General features: G+C 57.3%; 1 protein-coding gene across 2 annotated transcripts; it reads right to left on the reverse strand.

The window, feature by feature from the left end:
* Positions 1-1,254: 1,254 nt before the first annotated feature.
* Positions 1,255-18,372, reverse strand: PLA2G4A (phospholipase A2 group IVA). 2 transcript variants are annotated; one of them, XM_078603155.1, is made up of 17 exons: positions 18,248-18,372; positions 16,639-16,746; positions 13,785-13,866; positions 13,049-13,197; positions 10,269-10,385; positions 9,723-9,760; positions 8,942-9,077; positions 8,583-8,719; positions 8,151-8,373; positions 7,802-7,916; positions 7,425-7,562; positions 7,226-7,318; positions 6,195-6,560; positions 5,683-5,867; positions 5,192-5,387; positions 4,161-4,318; positions 1,255-3,299 (listed from the first exon to the last, which is right to left on the reverse strand). In XM_078603155.1, the coding sequence occupies exons 2-17, from the start codon at positions 16,684-16,686 to the stop codon at positions 3,141-3,143; spliced, it is 2,340 nt and encodes a 779-aa protein (XP_078459281.1). In that variant the 5' UTR covers positions 16,687-16,746; positions 18,248-18,372; the 3' UTR covers positions 1,255-3,140. The 2 variants fall into 2 exon arrangements, with proteins under 2 accessions (XP_078459281.1, XP_078459282.1); XM_078603156.1 differs by lacking the exon at positions 5,192-5,387 and having other exon boundaries at positions 3,179-3,299.
* Between the last annotated feature and the right edge of the window lie 454 nt (positions 18,373-18,826).

Consider the following 18,826-nt stretch of genomic DNA (forward strand, 5'->3'; position numbering starts at 1 on the left):
TGACGGGAATTTTCCACTGAAATTTTGGAAATTCCACGGTCCAAATGTCAAGCCCTACGCGTCTGGCGAAGCATGAACTGGCGGGGCATTGTTTTAAACCTCCCCTAATAGGTCATCTCGGCCCTACATGAGCACCGGATACGGTGTGTGACCGTCATCACGGGGGAGACAAAGGCGGCCGGGGGTGGCCGTGGTGCTGACCGAACCACTACTCCTGGTGCCATGCCGGCATGAAGAGGTGCTCGCGAGCACCTCTTGCCCCAGCAGTCTGTATAGGATACACGGGGGACCTTTGTCTCTTGTAGACAAGATTCCAGAAGGGCGTAGGGCCGAGTCGGCCCCAAACAGGAAGCGAACTCGCACGCGGCGCGGGGAAACCCCCGCGGTGAACATCGTCAGAAGGACGTGGATCCCTCCACTCGCACGTGACGTGCGCGAGCTGGCGATGAATCAACGCGACCCCACCTCAACATCGCGGATCGGTGTTCGCCATACGGACGTGGTATCTCTGACTCGTGGTATCTCCACCTCTGACTCGTGGTGTGAAACACATGAGCAGAAAGCCACTTAATTTCCAGCAACCTCCACCTATTAAAAAACATGTCGAGACAGCCCTTGCTCGTAACATCGGTCATACAAATTCCCATTTGCAGGCCAGTGCACCGTACACATTGCGACGCGCAGGGAGAGGTGGCTCCACTGCAGCAAGGCGTCGGATTAATTGAGATGAGATGGGGTGCAAGGCGATTCGAGTTCCTGAGGAATTTAACCAGGCGCTCTGGAGGTGCAATTCCTTAACCTGGAACCATTTGTATAACAGGCCTGACTGCTGATGAGACTTGGAGAAGGTGAAACCGGTCCACTTTTGCCTGCTTAAACAAATGCTGCTGGCAGAAACCAGATCTAAAACTTGTTTCTGAAATGTATTGAGCAGTTTGCACTTGGGAGAGAACCGTGGAACGGTATTTGATTGTATCTTGCGATGGAACGAGAGGTCGTATCCCCTTGGGCCCCCTTCGTTTTGTGAGACGGCGAGACCCCGGGGACCGATTCCTGTGTGAGACGAGGCCCCCTCGCCACCTCCTCGAACTCGCTGTCTCAACTCACTGTCTCAACTCGCTGGCTCATGGGGGTGGTGGTCACGCACCCAGTTTGGCTCTGCCGTTCGGCTGACGAGGACGTTTTTATTGCCTGCCACTTGGGTGGTGGGTTACGCACGCGCACGCACACTCAGTTTGGATCGCTCTGACGCAATTCTAAGTTTTTACTTTATTGGCAAAGTTGAAGAAACGGAAATGAAAAGGCTGAACGTATCCGCTCTCTAAGGCATTAGTACTAGGGAGCACAGGGAGGTGACACATATGCCTTGCGTGTGTATTTAAAGACCGCGCTTGTTTTTCTGACCCATTATTTGTATTATAATAAGCTAACAATAATTCCACGGCGGCTTGAGCGCACAGACTCACTGCAGTGGATTTGGGAAACCCGGTGGAAAATCCCGCAATGAATATCCCGCGACGTGACGCACGTTGCACATCCAGCGCCACGGGGCAGGGCAACAGGGCAGGGCCACGGGGCAGGGCCACGGGGCAGGGCAACAGGGCAGGGCCACGGGGCAGGGCCACGGGGCAGGGCAACAGGGCAGGGCCACGGGGGAAGGGGGCAGCAGGGCGCAGTTGGTCCCCGTGCTCATGAGCGTCACAACTGCGGAGCTTCAGTTGCACGCTGCTGCTGCTAAGTCGGGAGTGCGTGGCACGTGGCTGCACGTTGTTGAAGGCAGAGCCAAGGGGAGTTCTACTGGACGTGGTATGCAGGTTTACGAACATGTTTTCCGCGGGGCAGGTAACACTGGAAGCGGTGGAATGTGTCCGGTAGCCACAGCCAGAGCGAGAGGAGGAATACAAGATGCGGTAAGCCGGGGACGTTGGGAATCTCCCCAAATAACAAACACGACCTTTGCTTCTACGGAAGGGCTTGGAGGTACGGGGGGGGGGGGGTTGTGATGATGGCGGTGATATCAGCCAGGATGTTTTTGCTGGCTAATTGGGTGGAATCCAGGATAGTCGTGTCAGAAGTAAATACAGTGTCATCTGCAGCCCTGAAGGTTTATCCATCCCGGGATCACATTAACCAATCGCGTACAATATATGCGCATAGTCGCGCAACAGTCGATGAGCTTAGAAATTGATTACAGAGCCGAGTCTATTCTGTAAGACGACCTTTCCCTCGCGCGGGCCCCGTCTGCCTGCGTATCCCTTCTGTCGCCGGCCTACCCATCCCTTAAATGTCCTTTGGTTCAGAATGTATTTTTGGGATGGGCCATGTAACCATCTGTGTCGTTAGGACCCTCCACCACCTCACACGACCAAAAATATTGAATGCGCACGAGCATTTACCGACTTGGCCATTGTGTGCCGGGCGGTGTGACCACCGTCAAAGTAGCCCTCGGTTGGGACCGCACTCGGAGGCAGCGTCGCGTCCCCCCGCTGGCCGACCGAAGCCACGTGTGGAGCGTAGCGCCCCGCGTTCCTCAGCCCTGCGCTACACCTAAGGCACCGCGCTACACCTAAGGCACCGCGCTACACCTAAGGCACCGCGCTACACCTAAGGCACCGCGCTACACCTAAGGCACCGCGCTACACCTAAGGCACCGCGCTACACCTAAGGCACCGCGCTACACCTAAGGCACCGCGCTACACCTAAGGCACCGCGCTACACCTAAGGCACCGCGCGCTACTCTTCATTCCTCACGGAGGCGAGGGCTCTCCCAACAAAAAAACCTCGCTACGTGTCACGTTTGTATTGCTTGTCAGGGGGTCGAACTTCCAACATGTTTGTGGTCACGGTGGGCACTGAGTCACGGTCGCGAGAGGGAAGAGCGTCTCAAGAATAGGACCGGCACGTGCGCCGAGACGTTTAGTTTTGTCACAACTTCGATAATGTGCCCACGGATAATACAGAGAATGGTGCGTCCGTCCATGTGTGCGTCAGCCCGCCCATCTTGGTACGCCATTCCACCCCCCCCCCTCCCCCCCCGTCTACCCGGTAGTCCATTCATCCACACGCCCGTCCGGCCACCCGCGCCGGTCGGTTCGTTCGCGCGCGGCCGGCGCCGCGACCCCCTTCCCCTGCCGGTGCCGTCAGGTGAGGAGGTTGTGGAGGGGCTCGGCCGCCGGCCGCTTGCGCGAGCCGTCCATGGGCCGCAGCAGCACCCCGCCGGGCTCCGCCAGCGTCACCGACTGGCGCGTCGGGTTGCGCCGCCGGTAGTCGATGCTCAGCTCGATGGCGTCTTTGATGGCCTGGCGAGTGGGGGCCGTCAGGAGCGGTGGCGGAGCAAAGGGCGGGTTAGGGAGCGATGGCGCAGCGTGCTATGAACCTGGCAATGCGAGTTTCGCTCCCGGCTACCGGAACGCCAGTGCCAATCCTAACCGGTCCTGGGGCCCTATTTCCCCAACCTACATTGACCAACGTGGTGAAGTATGGTCAAACAACCCCCCGCCCCCCAACCCAGTGAACAGTGCGGCATGCCGAGTCCTTCATCCTGCAGTGGATTGACAAAGCCCGGTAGGTGCCCATTGCTATTGGCAGGTGCCACGGCTGTGGTTGCAGGAACAAAATGGCTCCGCAGGTAAAACAAACAACGTGGCGGTGGCCGTGCGGCCCCATCCCCCCTCGCTCCAGGGGAACTGTCGCGGCTCTGCCGGGGACGTCGCGTTTCCCAGCCGAGTGTCTGCACTGTGTGGCGCGGAGAGCTCCGCGCGGAATGTTATTTTAATTTACGTTTGTTTAATTCCGTGTGTTTCCACTCCGAGATTCTGAGAGCTGCCCTTGCTGTCCTCGCCCGCTCACTCCCACTCGGAGACCGGGAGACGTGAACGGAAACTCGTGCTGCTGCTGCTGCCCACAAGTGGGGGCTTGCAGCCATGGGGGGGGGGCGGGGGACGGATGCGGCTGTGCGGGGGTGGGGCGAGCTGTTGTGTGTGTGTGTGGCTGTGTGTGTGGCTGTGTGTGTGGCTGTGTGTGTGGCTGTGTGTGTGGCTGTGTGTGTGGCTGTGTGTGTGGCTGTGTGTGTGGCTGTGTGTGTGGCTGTGTGTGTGGCTGTGTGTGTATATCTGCGGTGTGTCACGGTGCCTTGTAGCGAGCACCATTTTGAGTCTCACCTGGATGTTGTTGAGGGTGTTGAACTCCATGAGGTCGTGTAGCCTCTGGAAGGCCTCGGGCGCGTAGTGGAAGTTGAATGTGGAGTACGGGGAGCACGGGTCATCGAAGATGTCAAAGTCTCCGTAATCCATCTCCTCCTTGGTGGTCCGCGGCACTCCTGGGCGGAGTGGCAGGGGGCACGGCACTCACCTTTACCCTCTGACCTCTCACCCGCACCCTCTGCTGTACCAGGCAGGGGGTCCCTATGACTCCAAAAGGCCAGTTGGCCGATGTAAAACTGCGGTGGGTGGACCATGGATGGATTTAGGAATGTTTCACCCTGGGAACACCAGAGCCGTGAAGACCATGGTGGCCAGACTTTGTGGAAGAGGTGGAAGGGACCCACATTTTACCCCAGCCCACCGATCTCCTAACTGTGGTGTAACCGCTTACGCTGTTTTGTGTTGACAACCACTGGAGGAGATGCTCCAGCTGACCGTCTCCACCGCCACGACAGCCCCCTTCGTTTCTCCGTTCGCAAGCTAAACGCGGCGTTGTGCAATGCTCTCGACGTTTCGATAGTGCCGCAAACCAGGGGTTTACCCCAGGGGTTTACCCCAGGGGTTTAACCCAGGGGTTTACCCCAGGGGTTTGCCCCAGGGGTTTGCCCCAGGGGTTTGCCCCAGGGGTTTACCCCAGGGGTTTACCCCAGGGGTTTACCCCAGGGGTTTGCCCCAGGGGTTTGCCCCAGGGGTTTACCCCAGGGGTTTACCCCAGGGGTTTGCCCATGCGGTTACCGCGAGTGGTACAACAACCACCACAGCTTGTGCTGCTGGGGCCACTGCGCACGCGTGGCGTGGAGATTCAAGAAACGTGCACCGTTGTGCCAACCACCACGCCGGGAGATCAAACCGAACCGGGGACCTCGGCGATAGCAAGTTCAGTGCGCTGTCTGCGATAACATCTGCGGCCGTGCCCCTCCCCCCTCCCCCCATATCCAGCACGGAGGGGGGACGAGCGAGGCCCCGGGCCCCACAAGCTGCCAGCGCACCTGGTGCCTTGAACTTGCGGAAGTCGATGTTGGCGAGGACGAAGTGCACGATGGTGGGGCAACGCCGCTCCTCGCGGGCGCCCTGCGGCTTGAAGATGTAGCACTCCTTGAGGCCCTCGCGGTCAAACACGTTCTCGTCGATGCGCGGGAACGGCAGTTTGTGCATCCTCGCCCACTTCTCCGCCAGCAGCAGCTCCTGCTCGCGCGGCCAGCACCGGCGAGACCACGCGTCGGTAACTGCGGTAACTGCGGTAAACGCCGCCGCCGCCAATAGCGGCAACGCCATCGTCGAAGCTACCGTTGCCGCGGCACCGTGACCACCAACGGCATGGGCGCTGTCATCGCTGCTGTCACCAATAGCAGCAGTACCGCAATTGTCACCACTATCAACCCCGTCGTCTCGACCACCACCAGTGTTGCCATCGCCAACAACAGCAGCACCCCAATGGTCCCTACCGCCGTTGCTATCGCCGCCGCCGTGCGGTGCCTACCTTGAATGGGCGGCTGCAGTCGCTGGGCCTCGCCGAGAAGTCGAAGGAGAGGATGAGGTCGATGCCGCGCTGAGGCCGCAGCACGAGCGGGAAGGGCAGGTTAAAGGTCAGGCCGCTGTCCACCACGTGGATCTTCTTGCTGCACACGTCCAGCGGCTCGTAGATCATCCCAAACTCCTCGGGGTCTGCGCACACGCACGCGCACACATACGCGCACACATCATCCACACGCACACGCGTACATGGCGTGCTTGCAGCATGCGTGGCACGGGTAGGATGGGCAGAGGCACGTGGGAACACGGTGTGTGCACACGCAGCAAACTACACAGGGCTCATTATAACGGCTTTGGCCCTTCACACTTCTTGGCACAATTTCCTGCCTCTTTCCTCACCCCCCCCCCCTGCCTCTCTCTCCACTGCCCCTACTCCTCCCTGCCCCTCTCTCTCTCTCTCTCTCCAGACCCTCTCCCCGTCGCCCCCCGACCTCCCTCTCTCTCGCGGCTGCCCCTCACCGGCCACGGCGACGTCGTTGTCGGTGTAGTCGCGCTGGCTGCCCCCGGCAGAGGCGGGGGTGAAGGGGGCGCGGGGGACGTTCGTGAGGTCGAGTCCGCGCATGAAGTTGAAAACTTTGCCGGCGCGCCCCTCGCGCGTCGTGAAGAGCGTCGTGTCGCCCACCAGCGTGGTCAGCATGCGCTCCACCCAGCTCCCGCCGCCGCCGCCACCTGCGGCCGCTGCAGCGGTGCCACCGGCCTTGGCCGTGGCCTGCTCCGAGACCTCGTCGGCATTGGCGCCGCCGCCACTCATCCCGTCGGTGGAATCTTCGTCGTCGCTGTCGGAAGCGCTTTGCTTGCTCGTGATGGTCTCCACGGTGAGGCTCGCTGTGTAAGACGCACGTAACAAAGACAAAGGTCCCCCGTGTAGCCTTCACAAACTGTTCGGGCAAGTGCTGTTAACGAGCAGCACCTGATGAACGCCAACTCTGCACATGAGGTGGTGTAGCCAACGCCATGTTCGGCCACCTTTGTCTCCCCAATGCTGATGTTTACACACCGAAAGCAGATACTCATTAAGGCTGAGTTGACCTAGGGGAGGCCCAGGACCAGGACGGGTTCAAATATTCATTGTTGACGTTGGCCCTGAGCGAGAATCCAACTCAGGCCACCAGGTATGTAGCTCGCTGACCTCTGTGCCACAACTCCACCCATGTACGACATAACACAGCACGCCGTCACACCAACCTCAACAACAGTGCAACGTTCACCTCGTACAGCATCTGTAGGCGCCCATTCCCAGGGATCAATTTCAGCCGCGGTCTGTTTGTGTCGGCGACCCGGAATATATTTCCACGCCCAGCACACCACATCCAGTATGTCCTCTCACTATGACTGTGTCTACTACTAGTCACGTACCACCGACTCCAGTCTACCAGCATGGTGCGGTGGGCTGTGCCCTGTGGTGTGGCACTGTTGGTGCAGTGCTATGTAGTGGAATGCAGGGAGGTGTGTGCCATGTGGTGTGACGGGCTGTGTGGTGCGATGCTTACCTATCTCCTCCTCCATCGTGGTCTTGCACTCGCCTTTGTCTCCGAGCTGAAAGACGCGGTTGAAGAGGATGGAGAAGGCGCTGCCCCACACTCCTGCGGCACACCGAACGCCCGGCATCACTCGCGGCACACCCGGAGAGGGGTGGGCGGGCGCAGATGGGAGGTGAGCGGAGGTGACGCGAGAGTCGGTGCCACTCACCCATGAGGAAATGCAGGGGGTATTCCTCGTACTTTCGCACCGCAATGCCCTTGAAGAATTTGCTGCCGAAGAGCTCGGGGCGCATGAACGTGCCGTACTTGGCCATCCCGATCTCAAACGGGCTGAACTCCACCCAGTCTGCGCCGTGCGGGTACACGGGTGTACGCGCGCGTACGCAGATGTACACACGCGCGGGTACAAAGGGTCGGCAAAGGCAAGATCATCGGTCAACGGCGTCAGCTAGGGCATGCCTGGGGCCAGTGCTGAGGGCAGGGGGGGCATGGTCGCAAGATGATCAGCTGGGGTGGGGGCAGGGCAGGGCCAGCTGGGGACAAGGGCAGGGTAAGGGCTGCTAGGACAGGGGGCTGCGTGCTGACCGGCGTAGATGATCTCCGACACGTCCGGCTTGACGTGCAGGCAGGTGATGAGGGGCAGCGGGGTGTCCGCCCCCTGCACCGCGCGCTTCATGTCCGACAGCTTCCCCTGCATCCTCTGCACAATTGGACGGCCCCTTAACACCCACGGGGGTCGAGGGCCGCGAGGCGGCCGGGTTCACGTCGCACTGCACCACCACCACCACCACGCCCCTAGCCCCTTACACGCTGGGACGCAGAGGTTGGATAGACGGGGAGATGGATGGACTGACAAGTGGATGGACTGACAAGTGGATGAACAAACGGATGAATGTACAGTCGTAGCGATGGACGGCTGGACGGGAGAGCGTACGTTGGGGATGAGCGTCTCCCCGATGAGCAGGCCGAAGACGTCGGTGAAGGTGACGGGCTGGCCCAAGCGCTTCTTCTTCCAGAGCGCCTCCACATAGCGGCGCAGGCTCTGTGGGCGCAGCAGGTAGAAGCGCGAGTGGCTCGCGGACACCTTCACCTCCTGGTTGACCTCCCACACTGGCTTGCGCGGCCACTCCGGGTGCGAGAACAGCGTGGACAGGTACCTGCGGATGGGTGGGCAGGTGAGTGGGTGGCCAGGCTGCATGAGTGGGTTAGTAGGTGAGTATGAGTAGGTGAGTGCAAGGTCAGTTGTGTGGGTGTGTGGATAGCTGCAGGGGTGAGCGAGTGGAGGGAGTAAGCGATGGATAAAGGAGTAGATGGGTATGCGAGTGGACATCAAAGTAGGCGGCGGGGCGTGCGGCTCGGCACTTGCCAGGAGGAGCCGGAGAGCCCTGCCACGTAGGTGGTGCAGTCGAGGACCCCCGACTCCTGCAGCGCCTTGAAGACCCCGGCCATGGCTGTCATGGCGCGGAACCCCCCGCCCGAGCCCAGCACAGCCACCGTGGGGACCTGGGGTCAGAGACATGGATCCTCCGTGTAGCCTTTATCAGACTGTTGGGGCAAGTGCCTATTAAGTCCGGCATGGCAAACAATGGGTTTCCGGCACCATGCTGGGCCGCAGTGTGTGTGTGTGTGTATACGTGTATGTGTGCGTGCTGCACGAGTGTATGTGCGAGTGTGTTGTGAGTGTGCGTCTCTGTGTTGAGGGTGCAGGATTGGGGTGCTGGGAACCTCTCGGTGGGACCGGGGTGCTCGCTCCGGGCCCAGCAGCTTCTTGATGCTCTCAAACACCTTCTCCTTCCTCCTCGCCCGGAACTCGCTCTCCTCCTGGCACAAGTGGATGCTGAATCGCAGATCTGACGAGGTGCTGCAAAGACAAAGATCCCGGTTATAACCTTCACTGACCGTTGGGAAAAGTGCCGTTAGTGAGCGACAATGAAGGCCGGCACGGCGCACGAGGGTGTAGCGTAATCGACACTGCGCCCGATTGCCTTCGTCTCCCCAGTGTTGATGCTTACACGCTGCACCAGGTACTCGTTTTTAGACCGACGACTTAAGGAAGACCCAGGACCAATTCAAATATTTTATCACTCAATGTTGGCTGTGAGCAGGAATCGAATTCTGGTCGCCGGGGTTCTTGGCACGGTGCGCTGACCACTGTACCACTCGAGCAGCACGCCTGGCACGAGTTGTCGCCTTGTTTCACCGCACACACAAACACCTCCCATACAGCCTTTGACACGCTGTTAGGGAGAGCGCCGATAGCGAGCACCTATGAGCCCGGCGACCAGCGTTCAATTTCCCGCTCGTATGTTGAACTCTTTTCGCACCATACGTAGCCAACCGCGCTAATCAAGGCTAACATCGGCAGGGAATAAATATCCGAACCGGTCCTGGGCCTCTCCTTAGAAGAGTACCCGGCGTGGTGCTGCTGTTGGCCACTCGGCTGACACGCCGGCCTCAGTCGGTCCTCGCTAACGCGCCGGCACGCACGCCGAGGGACGCCACTCACCAGACTTCCAGGTGCAGCTCCAGGTAAACTTTGGTGACCTGAAAGAGAACACGGGGCACGAGCATCAGCACGCGCCCCGCTCGGCCCATCAACGGGAAACGTGGGGGTCGGTGGTCTCGGTTTACACACGCGGCTCGTTACTCGGCTTGTAAAACTTATTCCTCTTGGAATGCGATGGATCGTCCAGGCTCACAGTCCAATAAAACAGATCTGTCACGGTCGTCGCGCCTCTATCGTCTCTTTCGCGCAGCGCGTCTTGCCTCTACAGTTCCATCGGCTCCGTTCGATGAACACACCACTGGCTTACAACTTTCATACGGATTGCATTAGTAGTAAATGTATTCTTGCGCACATGAGTCCACCCACGTAACGATGAGAAACGTAGACGGCTCGGGAAGGCCTTCATCCAGCAGCGGATTGAAGTGCAGCTGATAACTCGATGCCTACTCATTGCTCTTGAGGGGTGCAGGGCCTGCCAGGTAATGGCGGCAGAGGAGGGTGGCGGGGGGCCCCCAGGGGGGGGGGGCGGTGGTTGGGGACCCCCACCTTGTTGAAGGTGAGGGTGAGTGGGTAGCTCTGCCCCTCGTGGAGAAACCCCCGCAGGTTACAGTTCTGCGAGCCGAGCTTCTCGTCCACCGTGTAGTTGGCGTCCATGAGCGTCACCTGCGTGAGGACGGTGGGGATGGAGGTGATGAACGTGGCAACACCTGGGCGGCAGCGCCACGGTGACACTCGCGGTGAGACTTGCGGTGAGACTCTCGCCAAATTGGACTCGGGCGCTTGTGCTGAGCTCGCAAGTGCTCCCCCTGCTCTGCACAGTGTGAGTGAGTGAGTGGAGCTCACAAGTTCTCACCCTGCTCTGCACAGTGTAAGTGAGTGAGTGAGTGGAGTTTGCAAGTTCTCACCCTGCTCTGCAGTGTGAGTGAGTGAGTGGGGCTCACAAGTTCTCACCCTGCTCTGCACAGTGTGAGTGAGTGAGTGAGTGGAGTTTGCAAGTTCTCACCCTGCTCTGCACAGTGTGAGTGAGTGAGTGAGTGGAGTTTGCAAGTTCTCACCCTGCTCTGCAGAGTGTGAGTGAGTGAGTGGAGTTTGCAAGTTCTCACCCTGCTCTGCACAGTGTGAGTGAGTGAGTGGAGTTTGCAAGTTCTCACCCTGCTCTGCACAGTGTGAGTGAGTGAGTGGAGTTTGCAAGTTCTCACCCTGCTCTGCACAGTGTGAGTGAGTGAGTGAGTGGAGTTTGCAAGTTCTCACCCTGCTCTGCAGAGTGTGAGTGAGTGAGTGGAGTTTGCAAGTTCTCACCCTGCTCTGCACAGTGTGAGTGAGTGAGTGGAGTTTGCAAGTTCTCACCCTGCTCTGCACAGTGTAAGTGAGTGAGTGGAGTTTGCAAGTTCTCACCCTGCTCTGCACAGTGTGAGTGAGTGAGTGAGTGGAGTTTGCAAGTTCTCACCCTGCTCTGCACAGTGTGAGTGAGTGAGTGGAGTTTGCAAGTTCTCACCCTGCTCTGCACAGTGTAAGTGAGTGAGTGAGTGGAGTTTGCAAGTTCTCACCCTGCTCTGCACAGTGTAAGTGAGTGAGTGAGTGGAGTTTGCAAGTTCTCACCCTGCTCTGCACAGTGTAAGTGAGTGAGTGAGTGGAGTTTGCAAGTTCTCACCCTGCTCTGCACAGTGTGAGTGAGTGAGTGGAGTTTGCAAGTTCTCACCCTGCTCTGCACAGTGTGAGTGAGTGAGTGGAGTTTGCAAGTTCTCACCCTGCTCTGCACAGTGTAAGTGAGTGAGTGAGTGAGTGGAGTTTGCAAGTTCTCACCCTGCTCTGCACAGTGTAAGTGAGTGAGTGAGTGGAGTTTGCAAGTTCTCACCCTGCTCTGCACAGTGTAAGTGAGTGAGTGAGTGGAGTTTGCAAGTTCTCACCCTGCTCTGCACAGTGTGAGTGAGTGAGTGGAGTTTGCAAGTTCTCACCCTGCTCTGCACAGTGTGAGTGAGTGAGTGGAGTTTGCAAGTTCTCACCCTGCTCTGCACAGTGTAAGTGAGTGAGTGAGTGAGTGGAGTTTGCAAGTTCTCACCCTGCTCTGCACAGAGTGAGTGAGTGAGTGGAGTTTGCAAGTTCTCACCCTGCTCTGCACAGTGTGAGTGAGTGAGTGAGTGGAGTTTGCAAGTTCTCACCCTGCTCTGCACAGTGTGAGTGAGTGAGTGAGTGGAGTTTGCAAGTTCTCACCCTGCTCTGCAGAGTGTGAGTGAGTGAGTGGAGTTTGCAAGTTCTCACCCTGCTCTGCACAGTGTGAGTGAGTGAGTAAAGTTTGCAAGTTCTCACCCTGCTCTGCAGAGTGTGAGTGAGTGAGTGGAGTTTGCAAGTTCTCACCCTGCTCTGCACAGTGTGAGTGAGTGAGTGAGTGGAGTTTGCAAGTTCTCACCCTGCTCTGCACAGTGTAAGTGAGTGAGTGGAGTTTGCAAGTTCTCACCCTGCTCTGCACAGTGTGAGTGAGTGAGTGAGTGGAGTTTGCAAGTTCTCACCCTGCTCTGCACAGTTTGAGTGAGTGAGTGGAGTTTGCAAGTTCTCACCCTGCTCTGCACAGTGTGAGTGAGTGAGTGGAGTTTGCAAGTTCTCCTCCTGCTCTGCACAGTGTGAGTGAGTGAGTAGAGTTTGCAAGTTCTCACCCTGCTCTGCACAGTGTGAGTGAGTGGAGTTTGCAAGTTCTCCTCCTGCTCTGCATGGGTTTCCTCAGGAACACGTACAAAGTAACTGGTATCGGCCAAACATCCCAATGCTGAAAAATTACCTGCAAATTAGTCTAAATGGGATTATGCAGAGCAGTAGCATCGCCCCCTACACTGGAAGGGAATGAACTGTATGTTGAGAGGCAAATCTGAGATAGAGGAGCCATGAGACAAGAGACAGAAATAAAACGGGGGGGGGGGGAGGAGTAGAGAAAAAGGGAGGCAGTAGACGGCAAAGGGAGCTACGAGTTCATAGAGCACCAGCAGGCAAGATCAGTGGCCTAGCGATCAAGTGCACAGGCAGTTGAATTGCACTGGGGCCACGGGCCGCATGGGCCGGGGCTCCACGGGCCGGGGGGGCCGAGGCGGCAGGCTATGAAGAGGGGGGGAATGGGGCCGTGGGAGGGAAGGGGGGAAGGGGAAATTTCCTTCTCTGTACCAGTGCCCTGGCCAACCACACTACGCTCCAGGACAACAGAAGGTTTGAAGGAAGCAGATGCATTACATGAGACACCAGGTTAGAAAACCCGACACAGGGGACAGGATTAGATTGGAGGTTTTGAAAACCGGAGACGGATGCCCTGTGATGGTGCGATGGTGCGATGGAGGCCTTGCCTCCAGGATGTTTTCCATGTTGAGGTCGATGAGGAAGTCGAAGCTCTCGTTCCACGTGGGGTTGACGTCATTGTCGAGGTGACGTGTTCGCTTGTAGCTGTCGGCGGCCAACCGGATGTCCAGCACCACGTACGGGTCCGGCGTGTCCACTGCACACAAGCACGTGTGCACACGCGCACATTCAGTTGTGTAAACGTTGCAATAATAATGATAATGACTTCTTTACCCGGAAAGCCCCACTGAGTCCAAATAATCTTTATCAGGAGGATCCTGCATTGGGACGTTTGGCCAAGACCAATCACAAATGCTTTTGGCTTTGAAAGGAAACTGGAGAACCCGCAAGACACCGATGCAGCAAACGGACCAAGTCAGGAATCAAACCCGAGGCACACCGTGTTACGACTGCCCCACAATGCCGTGCGAACGTAAGTAATTATCGGTCGGTTACTCCGCTAAAGGGATTACACAAACACGGCTCGCATGGGAGTGATATGACAGAGGGAGGTCGTGAAGAGTGGGGAGGGTGAGTGGTGAGCGAAGAGAGTGAGGTGAGTAATGAGGGGTGGGTGGCGAGCAGAGAAGCGGTGAGGGGTAAGCGTTGGTGGTGGCTGGTGAGGGTGAGTACAGGAGGCAAGTGGCGACAACAGGGGTGGACAACGCATCTTGGCGAATGTGGAGGGATGAGTGGTTAAGGTGTGGGGTGAGTTGCAGGTGTGAAGTGCCACCCTCGACTCACTCATGTCACCCAGGCGCCCTTTGGTCACATTTTCGGCCCTCAGCACTTTCACCACCAGCTTGTGGCACACCTGGTGAGGTACCTGGTGAGCGGAAGGGAGGGGCGGGGAGCAGGGGGATCTACTCCGTCACAACGCCTGCTCCGGTCCGGATTGTGCGTAACCTCCAGGTGTGGCTGTCGACTCCAGGTGTGGCTCAAGTGCATGTGTCACGCCCAAGGTGTGTCTCCACACTTGGCAGACACCCCAGATTATATTTATACCGTAAATATTTATGCACAAACACACACGATACGGGCATACCCGTGTGCACACACAAGACCTGTTTCTACAATTTTTAATCTGAAACGTGATTTTTACGGTGCATGATATTGTACACGATGAAATAAACACAGCTTCTCTGCCGCTGTGATGTACGTCTCACGGACTGGGGCTGCGTCGTGAAATAAGGTTGCATTAGATGCGATATGAACCGGAACGCGTGCAGGCGCTCCTGGGTGGATCGTCACATCGCAAGGATCGTGAGAGGTGGCGATGGCCTGGGGCGGCCTTAATCCAGCAGTGAGTTGGTCATGGCTGCTTCTGCTGCTGATGGTGATGATAACTCCAAATTGGCGGGGGTGGCAGCGCAGTGTTTGGCGCACTGCTCTACTAAAGCCGGCATCCCGAGCTCGATGCCTGGTCAGGGCTAAATGAATGATCGTCTGAACTGGAAGTGAAGAAGCTGTCGAGAAACGGTGGCCATACTCACGTTAATGAGACAGAGCGGCGGGCTTTGTTTTCACAATAGATTTGCTCGAATCGCACGCAATCGTCGTGTCCGTGTCTGATGCACACCATCTTGGACTCCCGAGATCCCTCTGCTGTGTTCCGATTTAGCTTTAGCATTGTGTCACGGTCTCTCTTGAAAACGACTCAGTCCCAGAGGAGATTCACCTGGCTATATAGATATTATATTTATATTATTTTATTAATTCCCTTCTACGTGACTTTACCGAAAGAACCAAGAATATGAATCCCTGCAGTCACGAAAGCTTTAAATCAAAATTTAAATCAAAATGTATATAGATATTGTTGTGGTTATCGCTACTCGTGTTGTGCTCGTAACAGCATCTCACCGGGTAAATAATTAATCTCACGTGGCACACGGTGATAATACACCGGGACCCAACAACAGGATCATCTGTTACACAGTGCCTGTACTCGCACCTCGACTCATACACAGCAAAACTAAACTCACCTGGAACACCATGTCAACACAACTTCACTTTACACAACACCGTCTCACCGGTTACACAATACCAACACAGCCATAACTCATACACAACTGAATCCAAAATTAAACTCACCTGATACACCATGTCCACACGCCCTCCCCAACCACACGCGGGGTGTGGAAGTAGAACTGATCTCACGTGCAACTTAATGCCTTCTCACTCTTACTTACATGCTCTCGAATTTGGCACTTTGTGTGTTGGTGAGTGTATGACGCACACACTCTGCCTCACCGCATCCCGCCCGCCCACGCTCTCGTGCCCATTTGCCAGGCATATGCACACGCACACACAGACGTACACCGACACCAATACCCGCCATTCGCCACCAAGTGACGGTGACGTCACCGCGACGCCTGTGCCAGGCCAGGTGCACTTTGAGGCCACGTGCATACACGCACGCAGGTGAATGGCAGCATTGATCCTCCCCAACCACCTGCCCGTGTCTCCTTTGCCACCACTGTCACCCCGCCACCCTTAATACTTTTCCATATAATTACCATACATCTCTTACGTATCAGTCACCATAATCGGCATCCGTGATCAATCCCCTCCTGGATGAAGGCCTCCCCAAGTCGGCGATACCCCCAGCGCCCGCACGACAGCAGACCTCCGCGCTTCACAGCCGCGGTCAACTCGGGCGCTTTCCCGAGTTTGGCTGCTACTCAGCAGTTGTTCACGCCAGCAGCCATCGTCCCTGCGAGTCGCGCGGCATGCCCTTGTGAATGTGACTGAAGATGCTCTACAGCAACGGGGGGCACATTTTGTTGTCGACAGAAAGATGGCCGTCGTATTAATTTTATTTTCCGAACGTTTTCTTTAATCTTCCCCATCTTGTTCCTCGTAACTCTTTTGCTGAGCTACATCTTTTTAATTCTGTATTTTATTTCCTGTCACAAGTTACAACTGTTAGAATTAATCATTGTTACTTTTGGTCTTCTTGGAATGGGTCGTTCATTGAAGAGGCTATTCTCGATATTAATGGCCTCTCGTGCTCATGAAAAATCATTTTTCAGAAGGCGCACGGGCGGGCAGTCAGACGTGCCGGCAGCTGCCCCGACCGATCGTCGCGGTGGCGTCTCAGGGATTCCCAGGGTCTCCCCGTCACCACCGGCTGTGGCGCACGCATTCGGACGTGCTATCACCAAGGGGACCCACAGCGGGGCACGGGTGCATGTCCCACAGTGACATCATCGCCATTTGCCACGGTCTATCCACTTCTGAATGAAGCCCTCGCCAAGTTGACGCCATCTCTCACGGGCTAGCGATGCACCCGCTCATGAGTTTATTTCATGGCTCTATCTTTGGCACATTTCATGCTTTGGCTACCACTGCATTATAAGTCTTTACCAGCACCCATCATCCCTTCAGGCCATGATATGTCCTGCCCAAGTCCACTCATTTTCTCATTAGTCAGGGCGACGTGGCTTGGTGACGTGGCAAGGTGTGCCATCGTGTGGCATGTCATGATAAGTTGTGGCACGGTACGGTTTGACATCATTTAGAATTTGATGTGGCTTGGTGTGGTGGTGTGACATTACGTGGTATGAGGTGGCGTGGCACCATGTGCCATGATACTCACCACACTGAACTGGTAGGAGTCGGCCCCGACCCCTTGTAAACGCGGCATGGTGCCCACAAGGTGTCCCCCACTGCTGCCCCTTTCTGCCGCCCTGTCCTGTGTCCGGTCCTGAAGCAAGCAGGGGGACACAGACACCACAGAAACACAGACACGTTAGAGAAAAATGCGGGTGAACACAGTGTCTAAATGTCCCAAATCTAAAAATGTTGTATTGAAACAGTGGGAATATTTATTGGTAGAGAGGTGGTCAGTCACAGGTAGGAGAATAGGAAGGTCTTGGCCCTGGACTTGAGTTTGCATCTCAAGAGAATGCACAGCAACCGTTATCTCAATGTTGAAACGGACTACATCCGTTTCCTAATTTTGCTTACCGATGCAATGAATGTGGTTTCAAGTCTAGAGTTAATTCTCCTACCCCTCAACCGCGTCGGTGAGGGGACTGGGGTAGTGGCCAGTGTGGTGATAAAGTCAATGGGGATGGTAGTAATTGTGGTGGTAATGGGTGATGTTGATGGTAGTGATGGGAAATAGTGATGGTAAGGATGAGGATTGTGATGAGAGTCAAGGCTGGATGGTGATGCTTGTGATGACGGTAGTGGCAAGGGTAATACTGAGACAGCGTCTATGAATTAGAGCAGCAACTGTGCCACCTGAGTTGTCGTTCCCTCCTTTGGCTGCCATTCCATCACCAGTCTTGCCCATTAGTCAGCACCGCAGTACACACAGCAATGCGCTTCATTTACACAAAGTCCCGCCGAGTCTTGAGACTTGTTTTCAGGAGGGTCCTGCATTGGGATATTTGACCAATAACTAGCCCTAAAGTTCCACACAAATGGAATCAAGAACCCCTGCTGCACTGCGTGCAACTGTTTCAGCTTTTGTCCCACACTCCGTGTCACCTCATGCTCGCCCCATGCGTCACACGCATGCACAGCCGACCGCACTCATTCAAACTCAGTAACTCAGCAATCTCGTTCACAGCCTCCCGCCCTCTGCACGTCCAGTCAGCGAGTGGTACAGTACAGTACAGGCTTTCACCGCCTCGCGTGATGATGGGCCCACGAGGCCGAGACGTCCTCTCTCATCTCCTCGCGAAATACTTCGCTCCCAGCCCTGACGACCGACATCCCCAGACCCCGACTCGGGACCCCGGTTGTCAGGGGTTCTAAGAGGGGCCCAGGCAGACTCTGGGACCACAACGGCCGCCGCGATGATCGGGGGGTTCCTGTTCCCTGTTAGTTTAACAATGTCCGTACAGCAACCCCCACACAACCGACCCCAATAAACCACGAGCGTCCCCTTGATCCCAACGGGGTCCCCTTGATCCCAAGGGGGTCCCCTGTTCCCCAGGACACCACACAGAGCCGTAGACCCCAGCGATCGCCGTCTCCCCGACCCCCAGGGGGGGGGACCCCCGAGACAACTGATGCCTGTGATCCGCAAAGGGTCCCTCAGGACCCCAAGAGTCCCCAAACATCTCAGACGGCTCCGGCAAGGGTCCCTCAGGACCCCCTGGGGCTCGTCGACTTATCCGAGAGGGGCCCCGGCCCGAGCACCGGGGTCCCTGGGGCCCCTGGGGCCCCTGGGGCCCGAGAGGGGAGAGACTCACCGGGGTCCTCGATCCGGGGTCCGACTGCGTCTGCTGGTCCGAGGGGATAGCTCCGGATTCGGGGTTCCGACGTCCAGTAGTCGGGTCCCCTCGATCCGGGGTAAGAGATTCGGGTGCGAGGGGAGTCGACTTTGCAGGGGTCCCAGTCTCGGGGTACGACGGGGATCTATGACCACAGGGGCCCTTGGAAGTCGGGGGTCCCCTCGATCCGGGGTCCGCTGAGTTGTGGCTGCCGGGCTGCGCCGCTCGGGGTTTGGCGAAGTTTTTGTCACCGAAGTTGTGGGGCCGAGGGGGCCCGGCTGAAGGGGGTACGGAGGCTGGGGGGCCCGCGAGTCTTGGTTACGGGGTCTTGGATTGGGGGTCCGGCGGGGTCTAGCCACAGGGCTCCACGCGCGTCGTCTCCCCCGCGCCGCGCGCCGCTTCCTGCTCCGCGCTTCCTCAATGGCGCGCGAGGCGGGAGGGGGTTGGGGGTCTGGGGGACGGGGCCCGGGGCCTCTGGGGGGATTAGGGAGGGGGGAGGGGGGTCTGGGGGGGTTGGGGGTCTGGGGGGCGGAGATCGGGGGAGGGGGGTTGGGGGTC

This window comes from Lampetra planeri, chromosome 20 (genome assembly GCF_965212315.1).
Source record: "Lampetra planeri chromosome 20, kcLamPlan1.2.h2, whole genome shotgun sequence".
Lineage (NCBI taxonomy): Eukaryota > Metazoa > Chordata > Hyperoartia > Petromyzontiformes > Petromyzontidae > Lampetra > Lampetra planeri.

Bases quoted from the DNA above. Each gene is read 5' to 3' on its own strand.
- PLA2G4A (XM_078603155.1), bottom strand. From the start codon at position 16,686: ATGCCGCGTTTACAAGGGGTCGGGGCCGACTCCTACCAGTTCAGTGTG. The intron at 5,388-5,682 runs GTAGGCACCGCA...CCGCGCGAGCAG, and splicing joins ACTGCAGCCGCCCATTCAAG to GAGCTGCTGCTGGCGGAGAA. The intron at 4,319-5,191 runs GTGCGCTGGCAG...CACTCCGCCCAG, and splicing joins CCGCAAGTTCAAGGCACCAG to GAGTGCCGCGGACCACCAAG.